The 12853-nt window shown below is 37.5% G+C and overlaps 1 protein-coding gene across 1 annotated transcript in view; it reads right to left on the bottom strand.

Moving 5' to 3' along the window:
• sema5bb (sema domain, seven thrombospondin repeats (type 1 and type 1-like), transmembrane domain (TM) and short cytoplasmic domain, (semaphorin) 5Bb) overlaps positions 1-12853 on the bottom strand; it is a 68956-nt gene continuing 56103 nt past the window's right edge. Inside the window, exons 13-22 of the mRNA XM_016268117.1 lie at positions 11369-11553; positions 7308-7451; positions 6865-7012; positions 6549-6777; positions 5301-5519; positions 5048-5218; positions 2860-3000; positions 2743-2781; positions 2446-2654; positions 1-1722 (exon numbers count right to left, since the gene is read on the bottom strand). Coding sequence (XP_016123603.1) covers positions 1561-1722; positions 2446-2654; positions 2743-2781; positions 2860-3000; positions 5048-5218; positions 5301-5519; positions 6549-6777; positions 6865-7012; positions 7308-7451; positions 11369-11553 — 1647 coding nt within the window. The 3' untranslated portion in view covers positions 1-1560. The remainder of the gene's footprint in view (positions 1723-2445; positions 2655-2742; positions 2782-2859; positions 3001-5047; positions 5219-5300; positions 5520-6548; positions 6778-6864; positions 7013-7307; positions 7452-11368; positions 11554-12853) is intronic.

Here is a 12853-nt window from a genome sequence, read left to right as displayed (position 1 = left end):
TTGACACCCAGCTGGATATGTATTTATTTTTACAATGTACAACATATAAAAACATAGCAAAAGGTCACAGTGTATAAAGGCAGTGATCATGTGTTGGAAAACCATTTTCTTTTTTTTCTTGCATAGAGAACCGTCTGCATTCAGATAATGCAGCATCCATGCAACATCAGCGTAAAAAAGCATCATCAGCAAGTGTCCAGCTCACGATACACACTATACACACGACCGCGGCCGCTTCCGCTCTAATGCCATATTCAACATCCCACCAGACTCTGCGTCTGCATTGAAGTTCATATGGGCTCAATGGAAAGAATTAGCTTAAAATATTTCATAAAACATATTTTCATTAAACATGTACTGTACACAATCCCAGACAGAAAACAAAACAAAACTGTAATAGCAAGAAATAAGTGTAAATCTGAGCATTCGTAGCGTACTGAAGACAACAGTTGCTGCTCTCACTGTCATATGTTCACTGTGGAGTTATAGCAAGGAAAAATATACCTGATTCCATCCAAAAAAAGAAAAAGAAAAATCATCATTTGTGTATAAATATATAATGCCAGCTACAAATATACACATACTTACAAACGTACATCCCTTTAGATTCAATAACACTCGCACAGAGCTGTTTCAGACTGCCATGTTTCAGTAGCAATTCGTTTGAAATGATTGACCAAAATGTTTATATTTTATTTACTCATCCTCATGCCATTTCATCATCTCCACTGAACAGAGAAAAAGACGTTTGACAGAATGTGCAAAATATAAAAAAGTTTGAATATGTGAATTTGAATTTTTAAGCAGGTAACTTAAATTTCAGTTTCTCATTTAAAACTACTGCATGTTTCAGACTTGGAATATGGTGCATAAGCCATAGGGATGACTTTTTTGATACTTTTATAGCACGGTTTTGTATATTTGTGAGCTTGACATGCCCTGAATGCTTCATTGTATGGGAAGGAGCAGCATGAACATCCTTCAAAACATCTTCCACTGAAGGCAAAGCAAAACCATTGTTTGTTTTTTGCCGCATCACCGGTCATCCTGATTCCATGGAGCTCATGTCCTTGTAGTTCTTGGGGTTCTGGAGCAGAAAAAGACGTAAACCAGGAACAAATTAGTGAAACAGATGCTCAGGCTTACTGTGAGACGTCACAGCTGTCTGGAAGCCTTCATGCTTTACGACTCAAAGTGAGAACAACACAAAGACGCCAGCACATAAAGTAGTACATCACAATACAGTTTTAAAATTGATCCCAGAATTCCTCTTGCTCCTTTGCATTGTAAGAAGTGTGCATGCTTTGTGAGTGTCAGTCTGTAGTTATTACGACGCATGTGATCAGCTGAACCCGTGACTTCCAGTTCTACAATGCTACAAGAAAACTACATCTTATCCGAACATCACTCCTTTGAATTTTCCTGCACCATTTGAGATGCAGATTATGCACTCAGCCTTCCTGTGGATCCATGCATTTTCCAATGCATCTGCACGGATGGATGAGGGTGTGTAACTGTGGTCACACTGCCCTAAGAAAGCATGAGATGTGTGTCCGTGCATCAGCTGTGCATGTAGCTGCAAGGTGAATCCATGGAAGGGAAGTCGTATTTGCCCAAAGGAGACGGGTAATATGTGGTGGCGTAGACGTTGGTCTGCGGTAACGCTGATGGGAAGAAGTTGCAGCTTTCATCCGGTGGAAGCAGGTTATTCTTATTCAGAGTCTGCGGGGAACAGAGAGAAAGCACATAAAGTGAGCACACGAGATGTCGAAAGTCTCTTCAATATTTCAAAGGCCACAGCATGTTTTGCATCATGCTGCAGCGGCCCTGTGATGTCAACGCTCTGAGGGAAAAGAGGAAACCGGAAAATGAGGAATGATAGAAAAGACGGATTCCTTTGAGACAGATTAGAGAAAGGTGCGATTCTCAACTGTTTCAGATTTCACATCAGATGTCAAGTGAACCCAACTTAGTGAACAAAAGTGAATAATAAAAATAATACACTATAATATAAAAATATGATAATAATTGTATTATATGATAATTATTCTCAACAGTGACAAGACCAGAATTATTTATTAAACAAATGTGAACAAATACTACTAATACTACTACTAATGCTGCGTTTGAATTTTCATGCCACATTATTTGAAATTAGTGCGGGCCAAACCTTTTACTCTCACAGGCCAGATATGGCCCGCCTATGGAGGAACCCTGGTCTAAGCCAAACAAAATGCACAATTAATAATGACTATTCTGGTTTCTAGAATTATAGGAATCATTTTCTCCTTCCCTTTAAAAAAGTTAAATCCTATTTATTTCTCTGTAATAACAATACATGATTATATGATTAAGCGGATTTTATTATCTGCACTAATCTGTATTGCGGTTGCAACCCACCAGTTAAGGGTAATACAGAGAGAACACTGTGGCATGATGGGATACCTTGAACTCCATGGGTGTGTATAAGTCGTTCTTGGGCGCACAGCTGTTCTCTTTATAGTGAAGGTGGTTGGGGGTGCTGGGATGGATAACTGCGGATTCTTGAGGGGGTTTACGGAGTCTCTGACAGTACACATACACCAGGACGGACAACAAAACGGCTCCCAGAAAACAGCACGCTCCAGTCAGCACCAAATGGAACAGAGAAAACCCTGCAGGAGACCAAAAGAGAAAGAAATGTTACACTAGGGGCATTAGACACATCAAAACCTGAATGCTGGTGGATGATGTAAGATTTACCTCCACAGTTTATGCTCCTCTTCTGTCCCTTTGACAGCACTAGAATTAAGAAAATGAAACAATACTGTAGTCTGAGATGTCAGAAAGAAACAAGTAAAAAGAGGGAAAGGAACTAACCTGCACTCTCATTGGGTCCACACTGTCTCTGATCTGTGGAGTTTCCTTGGCAAGAGGCGGAGCTTATTTCACATGTACGAATCCGGAGCTGCAGCCCCTCCTCGTTACACTTCGCCCACTCTGACCATGCCCCCCACCCACCTGACACAGGTGAGCAAGATAAACAGAACAGTTCACAATTGTGTTTACAATCTTTAGTCATCATGAACAGTCATGCAGAGTATTTAAAGGGGAAGTGGGGTATTTCTCCCAAACCAGTGTGTTTATCTCCCAAACAAAATTACTTGTAAAAAATTATTCTTTGACTGGTACAGTCTAACTGATTCCCAATCAAATTATTCTTATGAACCAGTTCTTTTAAGTGAATCACACATATACAGTGCAACTAGTTCAGACCAACCAATTACGACTGAATGAGCTGGTTATTCTTAGTGAATCAAACAATTACAGTACTGTTAGAAGAGTTAGGGTTAAACTTGATTTCTGAATGAATTACCCTTATGAACCGGTGAATCAAACACAGAGTCTAACTGGTACGGTCAACCAATTCCCAAAAGAATGACTCTTATGAACCAGTTATATTTAATGAATCAAACACATACAGAACAACAGGTGAAGTTCAACCAATTCAAGAACCAATGACTCTTATGAACCAGTTCTTTTTAGTGAATCAGTCACATACAGAACAACTGGTACAGTTCAATCGATTCGTAAATCGAATTACTCTTATGAGCTGGTTCTTTTTATTGAATCAAACACAGATTATTACTTACCGTATTAAAGGGATAGTTCATCCAAAAATGAAAATTTGATGTTTATCTGCTTACCCCCAGGGCATCCAAGATGTAGGTGACTTTGTTTCTTCAGTAGAATTGATTGCTCTTCGGCTGGATATCAACACACCCATTAACGTAAACTACGCCAGAGCGCGTACACACCTCACGCACCGGATGCCGTGCGCGCGCTCAAAGACAGTTGGATATAGTGGTGTATTAGAGGTAAAATATGATATAAATACTGTTCGGTTTCTGGCACAAACCGATCGTTTCGTGTCTTAGGACATCAATGTGTCGTCACGTGCCGCAGGGTTTAATTTGGATTTGTCTGTGCATGTTTTTTTTACTCTCATAGATTTTGATACCATTGCCATGCATTATACGACTGATAGACTGCAACGGTTGGACTTAAAAATCATAATTTGTGTTCTACTGAAGAAACAAAGTCACCTACATCTTGGATGCCCTGGGGGTAAGCAGATAAACATCACATTTTCATTTTTGGATGAACTATCCCTTTAAGACCAGTGAATAATCAGTTTAGTTACTATTAAATATACAAAAAGACTTTTGACAGTAGTAAAAATATAAACGTAAATAAACCAATGAAATATGCTACATTTGTTTTGTTGTTAAGTATTGTTGTTTAACTCTTTCCCCGCCATTGACGAGTTATCTCGTTTTTTAGAAGACAACGCTTCCCCGCCAAAGATGAGTTTTTACGGATTTTCGTGTTTTCCCTGTTATACACTCGGGGGCGCTATTACACATCTTCTGAATGAGTACAAAACCTCCCGAACAAAAACACATGTGTACAGGACGGAGAAACGAGCGATCTCTTATGTAAAGAGATGCATATGCAAAATAATGCGATCATCAGCAATGGCAGCATATAAATGAAAACTGCATAATGTTACGGAGTAAAATGTTGATCCAGGAAGTGGTATATGTCTGTGCAAGCTTTGGAGGTGTTGATAGAAGCGATTTACTGGATTTATGCTTTGATAATAAAAATGTGATTTTCTCACCTTTTTGCTCAAAATTATGCATTTTTATGAAACCTACCTACATTCAAGTGTTGATAAAAAAAAGAATGCTTTAAGCTAGAATAAAACATACAGCAAAATATTCTGGAAGCCATCAAATTTTAGTGAAAATCATCAAAATCGCTGGCAGTGGCTGGCAACTTTTTTCAAAAATGCTGGCGGGGAAAGAGTTAATATATGGATATAGTTAAGGTAAATTACTGGATTTTACAGGAAACGTAAAGACGAAGACTGTGGAAAGTGTTTAAGCACATTTTGTAAGAACTGTTTTAAATGTATTTATCATTAAAACATTATTTTGTTTCCAAATATGTATTCCTTAAAAAACAATATTCTCTTAATGCTGCTATTATGCGATTTTCTCACCTTCACACTCGTGTGTGTTACAGAGCGCTTCCTCCGTGTGCAGGCCGATGCAGATGTCTCCAGAATGAGCAGGAGAAGGGTTAGAGCAGGTACGGGAGCGCTGGTAGTGACCGCCACCACAGGAAGTAGAACACTGAGACCAGGAAGACCAGCATGACCACGCCCCCTTCACTGAAAAACAACACTATTATTACACTACTCCATTAACGGGGCACGAGTGACTTATTTAAGATGATACAAGGCTCTCTCAGACCTGGGCACGGCTGAGTGTTGCAGTCCTGATACTCGACCGGCGCTCCGCTGCAGGCGAACAGCGTGCTCTTGCCATCCGGTGTGGCGCACGAGCGCTTGCGTGTGCGGAAGCCTTTGGAGCACTCTTTGGAACACGCAGACCACGTCTCCCATGACGACCAGGTGGCTCCTTGTACTCGTGTCACAGGTCGACCCATTCTCAACAAGTCCTCAACTAGACCTATACAAATGTAAAAGGGTGCATATAGTAGGGCTGCACAGTTAATCTGAATCGTAATATTTCGTAGTGCAATTATCAAGGCTGCGATTTAGTTAAATATATGCGCGGTGAGTTTTGAAGTGAACAACGGAACTGTGTTTATTTATACATGAGCAGCTCATGATACAGTGATTTCAGCATCTCAGAGTGGCTTGGTTTACATGTAAGTGTTGCTCCTAACAAACTCCATCCCAGTTTGGGTCACTTATCTAACGTGCATTTAGGAATGCGCTACCATCTGCCCATACAAATAATGAGAAGTGCTTAGGAGCTACTGTGAACAAAAGCGAAGCTTTACGAGCTCCCTGCAATTTTCGTCAAAATAAACGTTTGATGGTTTAACACTTGAAAATTAAAAAATTAAACCAGCCATAAAGATTGGTATTGTAAATTCTACAGTTGTACTGTAAACTACAATTATTATTTTTCTTAAATACACATTTTTTTATTTTACAGTGAAATATTACAACAGTAATATTTCCTATTTTGTTTAATATTTTATTATATTTTAACAACAACAACAATAATAATATAATTAAATAAAAATATAAATATTAATGTACTACTACTACTAATAATTCTTGTTTTGTTTTATATTTGTAGCATTTTTAATTATAATTATTATTTGTAGTAAAATAATAATAATAATTATTATTATTATGTATTAAATTCTTATTTTGTTTGATATTTTATTTGTTAATAATAATAATAATAATAATTACTAAATAAAAGTAAACAAAAAGATCATTATTATCATTATCATTATTATTATTTTATTTTTTAATATATTGATATATAATTACAACATTTCAGGCCAAATTGTACCTACAAACAAGCATAGCAAACATAGAGCTCTTTTTTTAAAATCACATTTTAATCACAATTTTTACCAGAAAAACAGCAATTAGATTGTTCCTCCAAATGGTGCCGCCCTATCTAACAGGATGTGTGCATATTTGAGTATGTGCCTCTGAGGCTGTGTGTGTGTACCGTCAGTTTCGCAGGCAGCAGCTCCATCACTGGTGGGACAGAGGCGAGTCTCTATCTTGCGTTTGCCAAGCTGAAGGTCGTGAGGGTCAGCGAGGAGAGCCCTGCAGGTGTACCTGACCCTCTGCTCCTGTCTCGCCCCCATCTGAGTCACATTAACAGGGTACCAGGGTGTCCACGGGGTGGTCCGCCTCACTTCGGCACATGCGTCCAAATTACACACCTTATACTCCTGGATACAGTAACACGCGTAGTTTTTGCATCTTTTTCTAATATTAGATTTTTTTTATTTTTTTTTATGACCAGTTGAAGACCCTACCAGAGGGCAACCAGGACACGTGTTTCCGTTCTCGCAAGTCCGAATGCGGGATTGGATTCCACCACCGCAGGGAACACTACATTTGGACCAAGCGCTCCAGGAGACCCAGGACACCGGAACAGGACATGGATTCTTTTCATTACACAATCTGAATCACACACAAATGAAACCGAATCATCTTCCAGTCAACTCAGATAAACACACCCTTATGATTCAGTTCAGTTTAGTTAAACAATCAAACAAATGACTCTTAGTGAAACAAAACCATAACGCATAGCTAGTGTAGTCCAACTGATTCCTGAAGACTTGACACTTAAGATTCAGTTTTTTGTAGTGAATTAATATCACCTGAGTCCCGAACCAATTAATCCAAAGAGGCCTTTTTATGAATTGAATCAGAACTATAAAGCACAGCCTGTAGTCCATCTTTCCTCTCGTCTCACCTCTCCTCTCGTGCCTGACCCACACATACGCGTCCTCCGTGTCGGGGTGCTGGGTTGTTGCAGGATCGCTGACGGACCTCAAACCCAATGCCACAGCTGGTGCTGCACTCGGCCCAGGACGACCAGGGAGTCCAGCCTCCGTTCCTGAACAAACAGAAGCAGGCGTTAGCATGGATACCATACAATAACAGTCTGGTAGGCTATCAGTAGTACATTAAAGAGGCCATATTTGTCACTTTTTGTAATTGTATAATGTTTGTCAATGTTTCTTGGACTAAAAACACAGTAGTAACTTGTTTCATGACTATTTCCCACTTTCTCTCTGTCCTTTTAAATAAAAGCGACTTCTATAAGACGTCTATATGTAAATGACCTTACTTATGATTGTCTAGCCTCTGTGTACCAGTGATAGTTTACCAATGGTACTGCAGCAGCTAAATACTGTTTAGGTGTTAATATGTAAATGTGGGCGGTCATGTGATAATGTGATCGGGGCTGTGCTGTCATGATGACATCAGAATGATCCGTTCAGCTAACTAGATTCTTGAGAAGAAATTGTAAGTGACGCTTGCCTTCTTGTTTGTTTTAAAAATGTATCTTTGACCATACTTTTCAATGTGTTTTCTTCTATACTATTATAGTATTTATTAAAAATTTGAATGATCTTTTATTTTTATATTTACAGTTTAATTTTGTTTGCATTTCAGTCATTTTGTTGTGCTTTTGACATTTTATTTTGTTTTATTTATCTTTAGTATTTCTATTATTGTTATATTTACAATTTAATTTGTTTACGCTTCAGTCATTTTAAGTGTTTTCTTTATTTATTTACTCTGTGTTTAATGCACAGATTGAATTCACTTTTATTTCAAAACATATTTCTTATTTTATTTTATTAGTAATTTTAGTACTTCAGTACTACTGTTATTATAGTATCATTGAGATACAATTAAAGTTTTTATTAATATTTTGAACCAGTTTTCATTAAATGTTTTTGTCGTTTTAGTATTTTTATATATGCCTGTCTAGTTTTATTGATTTTTATTTCAGTTTTAGTTTTAGTTATTTTAGTATATTAAGTTAAACTAAATAAAAATGAGAAATGCTGCCTTGGCAACTAGCTGAAATAAAAAAAAGTTTTATATTTTATTTCAGTTTACATTTATTTTAATTAACAATTTTCTCTCTCTCTATATATATATATATATATAGTTTCAGTTTTAGTTAACTATAATAACACTGACTTCAATTTAAACTTCTTTTATTTAGTTGCCAAGGCAAAATTTCAGATTTTCATCAAAAAAAAATTTTTTACAGCTTTTTTCCAATTACAAATTTTTTTTTCATAGATTTAGTTTACGTTAACAATAACCCCACTGATACTTACTTTACTCTTCTGTGGAACCGTAATTGTCCATACAATGGAAGTCAATGGGGTCTAAAACCCCACTGACTTTAAAGGGGTCATGAACAGAGAAACCAAAATCCCCTTGATCTTTTGACATTGTACACAAGAGGTCACTGTACTATAAAAGCATCCTGTAAGTTTCAGAACTCAAAACTTTGTCGTTAGTCTTAAACCAGCTTATACTGATGGCAGTCTGCCAAAACGACAGCTTTTGTAATGTTCCTATATATGATGTAATAGGTAGATAAGCACCACCTCCGCAGAAGACGATCGACATCACTGTCTGTTTAGCCCCGCCCACTGATTCACGCATAGTAGTTTACCAGAGAGTCGAACACGCAGGTCTATGCAGAAACCAAACGATAAAGATGTCTCTGAAAACAACAGGACGCTCTGCAGTGCCAATTTGTGGAAAATAACAGTCTTTGCATTGCCTTCCTTCTGATCCCAACGTTAGGAAAGAGTGGATGAACTTTATTTTTAATGAAGTTCCAGACCGCATCAGTAAGAGCTCGTTCCTTTCTTCACTTCATTTTACCGCGGATTAGTTTACAAGCAAGGCACAACTCGATGCAGGATTTTCAGAAAGATTGAAACTAAAAGACGATGCTGTGCGACTATATTGGATCCGACAGTAATGTAAATAGCCTATTACTTCTAAATTATGCTTTTTGATGTAAAAATCTTAACTTTATAAGTGGACCGTACAACATAAAAAACAAAGGCAGGTCATGACCCCTTTAAACCTGTCATACAAGTTTGAAAGGATATGAAGGATAGGGCAGGGACGTGAGCGAACTGGGAGCTTTGCACTGTTGCAATGTTTGCAAAGTTAGAGTATTTACTTCGAAAAAGTAAGAAAATCCTATTTTCCAAATTAATAACAAGGACAGCCCCTCTGGAGTCACCTGGAGTCAAGCGACTCCTTCTAAGCCCCTGATAATGACTGCACAGGATTGTGATCACAACTTTAGAGCCTGACAGGTAACATCAGTTTTATTAAACTTAACAGTAGCTTTCTGACAAAGATGTATTAGCAGCTCATTACTCATCTATTATAGATCTGCCACAGCTGCTCTTCTGCTGTTATACTGAAACATTGCGTCCTGTTAGTTTCTCGCACCCAGACCCGGTGATGTGTGTGTTTAAACAAGCTCTCTAGGTGAAGATATAATTGGAACATTCATTCATTGACTGAAAGTGACTGCAGGATAATGGGACATGCAAAGAAGGAGCTGCTCCGCCAGAAACGCTGCGTCAGCCGCTTGCAGCTAATGAATAAAGCCACGTCTGTATCAGAGTTCAGGATTGATGGAGTCGAGGCCTCACTCTCTGCAGCTGTTAGCATTGGGTGGTGCCTTTCTCTCACGGAAAAGCTGAATCAGACATGCTTTGTGCTTTGACACTTTGATTGGCTGTGATTGAAGACTTCAGGCTGATCTCTCTGGCTCTCATATATCAGTCTAGCCGCACTGTTTACACCTGCCACTTCAATATGGGGAGTCCCAGATTATAAAGGCCTAGTTCATCCAAAAACAAAATCATTTACTCAGTCTCTTACTCCTTCAAAACCCATATGAGTTTTCATTCCCTGTGTTTTGACAGTGAATAATGGGATGCTGTCAAACTTGAAAAATTAGACGCACCATTATATCCATATGACGTGTGCAACTGTATACTTCAAGTTTTCCATGACAGTGTTTTGTGTGAAGAACAACTTTCAAATGTTAAAAATAAGTTTTTTTTTTTTTTGAGAAATTTATACTTTTATTCATTAGTGATGCATTAAACTGATCAAAAGTGACAGTAAAGACATCTATAATGTTACAAAAGATTTCTACTTCATAAAATAGCTGTTCTTTAGAACTTTATATTTAGAAAAGAATCCTGAAAAAAATAATTGTGGAAATATTATGTTTTCATGCAAACCGCTAAATAGTAAGATGATAATATTGATAATATAGCTTAAAAATCAATAACTGATCATAAATGTTTCTTAAGCAGCAAGGATTTCTGAAGGATCATGTGACACTGAAGACTGGAGTAATGATGCTGAAAATTCAACTTTGATCACTGGAATAAATTACATTTTACAATATATCCAAATAGAAAATGGCTACATTAAATGGTAATAATATTTCACAATATTACTAGTTTTACTGTATTTTTAATCAAATAAATGCAGCCTTGGTGATCATAAGATACTTCTTCCAAAGAACATTTTAAAAATCAAACCAACCCCACAGTTCTGAACAACACTTTATGTGTTCACATATATACAAATATGGCTCGGCCAGATAAGTCATGCCAGGTTTCTTATCAATGAAGCAAAATGACTTGGTTCTCATGTATGACCAAGCTGACTCACTATAACAAATTCCTTGTATGTGCAAACATACTTGGCAATAAAGCTCTTTCTGATTCTGATTCTGATGTATCTAGTAACCAATCAATTTTACATGGAGGGTGCGGATGGGATTTGAGAGCTACATCAGAAGAGAAAATTGTCAGTGACGTTAATAACAGCTTGTTCCTCACACAAAGCTATCATGTGACTGGAATATCGCACACAACTCAAATGAACTACTTTTTAAGGGTCATATTTGTCATATTTGAACTTTAACAAGCATAAGGGTTAGTAGAGTAGGTGTACCTGGAGCAGTTGGCCACCTGGATGTTGGCCCCGACACACTTCATCCCTCCACACTGGGGTCGGGGGTTATCACAGGCCCGAGTGCGACACTGACATGTGCTGGTGCCATCATCTCCGTCGTCATGGTTACAAGCCTGCCATGATGACCACAGGCCAAATCCACCTTCCTGGGTGAGGTTGCGCTCCTATAAATGTAAATGCAAACAAGGCATGTTGTAAGTATGCATTTAGTGTTTGCATAGAAATTCACTGAACTTCATTCAGAATAAACCTCTTAGTGTTCAGATTCTAACTTTCTTTTATAGCTAACTTCAGTAGGTAATATCTCATTATTAACTAGTTGCTTATTAGCATGCATAGAACTAGCATATTGGCTGTTTATTATTCCTTATACAGCACATATTAATGCCTTGTTCTGCATGACCATATTTTAGATCCCTTAATCCAATACCTAAACTTAACAACTAGCTTACTTACTATTAATAAACAGCAAGTTAGGAGTTTATTGAGGCAAAATCAACAGTTAATAGTAAGCCAATAGTGAGAACTGGTCCTTAAAATAAAGTGTGTCCTTTCAGTCTTTTCTTTGCTACTTGTTTTGGTTGTTATAAACCCAATGGTTTTTCGGAAATGTAAAGTTGTAACCACCGCATGAGTTTAGGGCAGGACTATCTGCTTAGCTGTCCAATAAAAGATAAGGGAAATGGTAACACTTTAGTATAGGGACCAATTCTTAATATTAACTAATTGCTTATTAGCATGCCTATTAACAACATATTGGCTGTTTATTAGTGCTTGTAAAGCACATATTCTGCATGACCATATTCTACATCCCAATACCTAAACTTAACAACTACCTTACTAATTATGAATAAGCAGCAAATTAGGAGTTTTTTTAGGCGAAAATCATAGTTAATGGTTTGTTAATAGCAAGAATTGGACCTTAAAATAAAGTGTGACCCATTTCACCTTTACAATTAAAAGATCTAAATAGTATGCATGCCTTAATTGAAGATTAAATCTAGTAATCAAAAGTCACAATTTGAGAGTTGAACCTGCATTTTCTGCATTCATCAAAGTTCCCACATAATCTCATTTTTCAAAGCAATTTAACCAACAGCAGTGATGTACAGAGCATGTACACATGTGTCAGTCTGCAGTAGAAGGTGGTTCATGTAATGCACAGGATAAAAACTGTCTTAAATTCATCTCCATGCATGGGTAATCTTCAGGGAGCAGGTGTGCGGCATGCCCATTGAAGTGAATACCAACATCTACTGTGAGTCTGGATTAGTAACAACTGACCAGAACTCAGTGCCATTCATACAGAATTTCGAGACCGGCATCAACTTTCACTGTACTTCAACGATATAATCAAAAAAGGTCAACTGAGGGCTTTTCCCTGATGCATGACAAAAATTGTTATTGTAATGCTTATCAGTTTGCCCTTCTATGAATTCATATAATAACAGTCCCCTTCAGCTT

This window comes from Sinocyclocheilus grahami, unplaced genomic scaffold, assembly GCF_001515645.1.
Source record: "Sinocyclocheilus grahami isolate Dianchi unplaced genomic scaffold, SAMN03320097.WGS_v1.1 scaffold43.1, whole genome shotgun sequence".
Lineage (NCBI taxonomy): Eukaryota > Metazoa > Chordata > Actinopteri > Cypriniformes > Cyprinidae > Sinocyclocheilus > Sinocyclocheilus grahami.
This window is presented reverse-complemented; position numbering and strand designations above follow the sequence as displayed.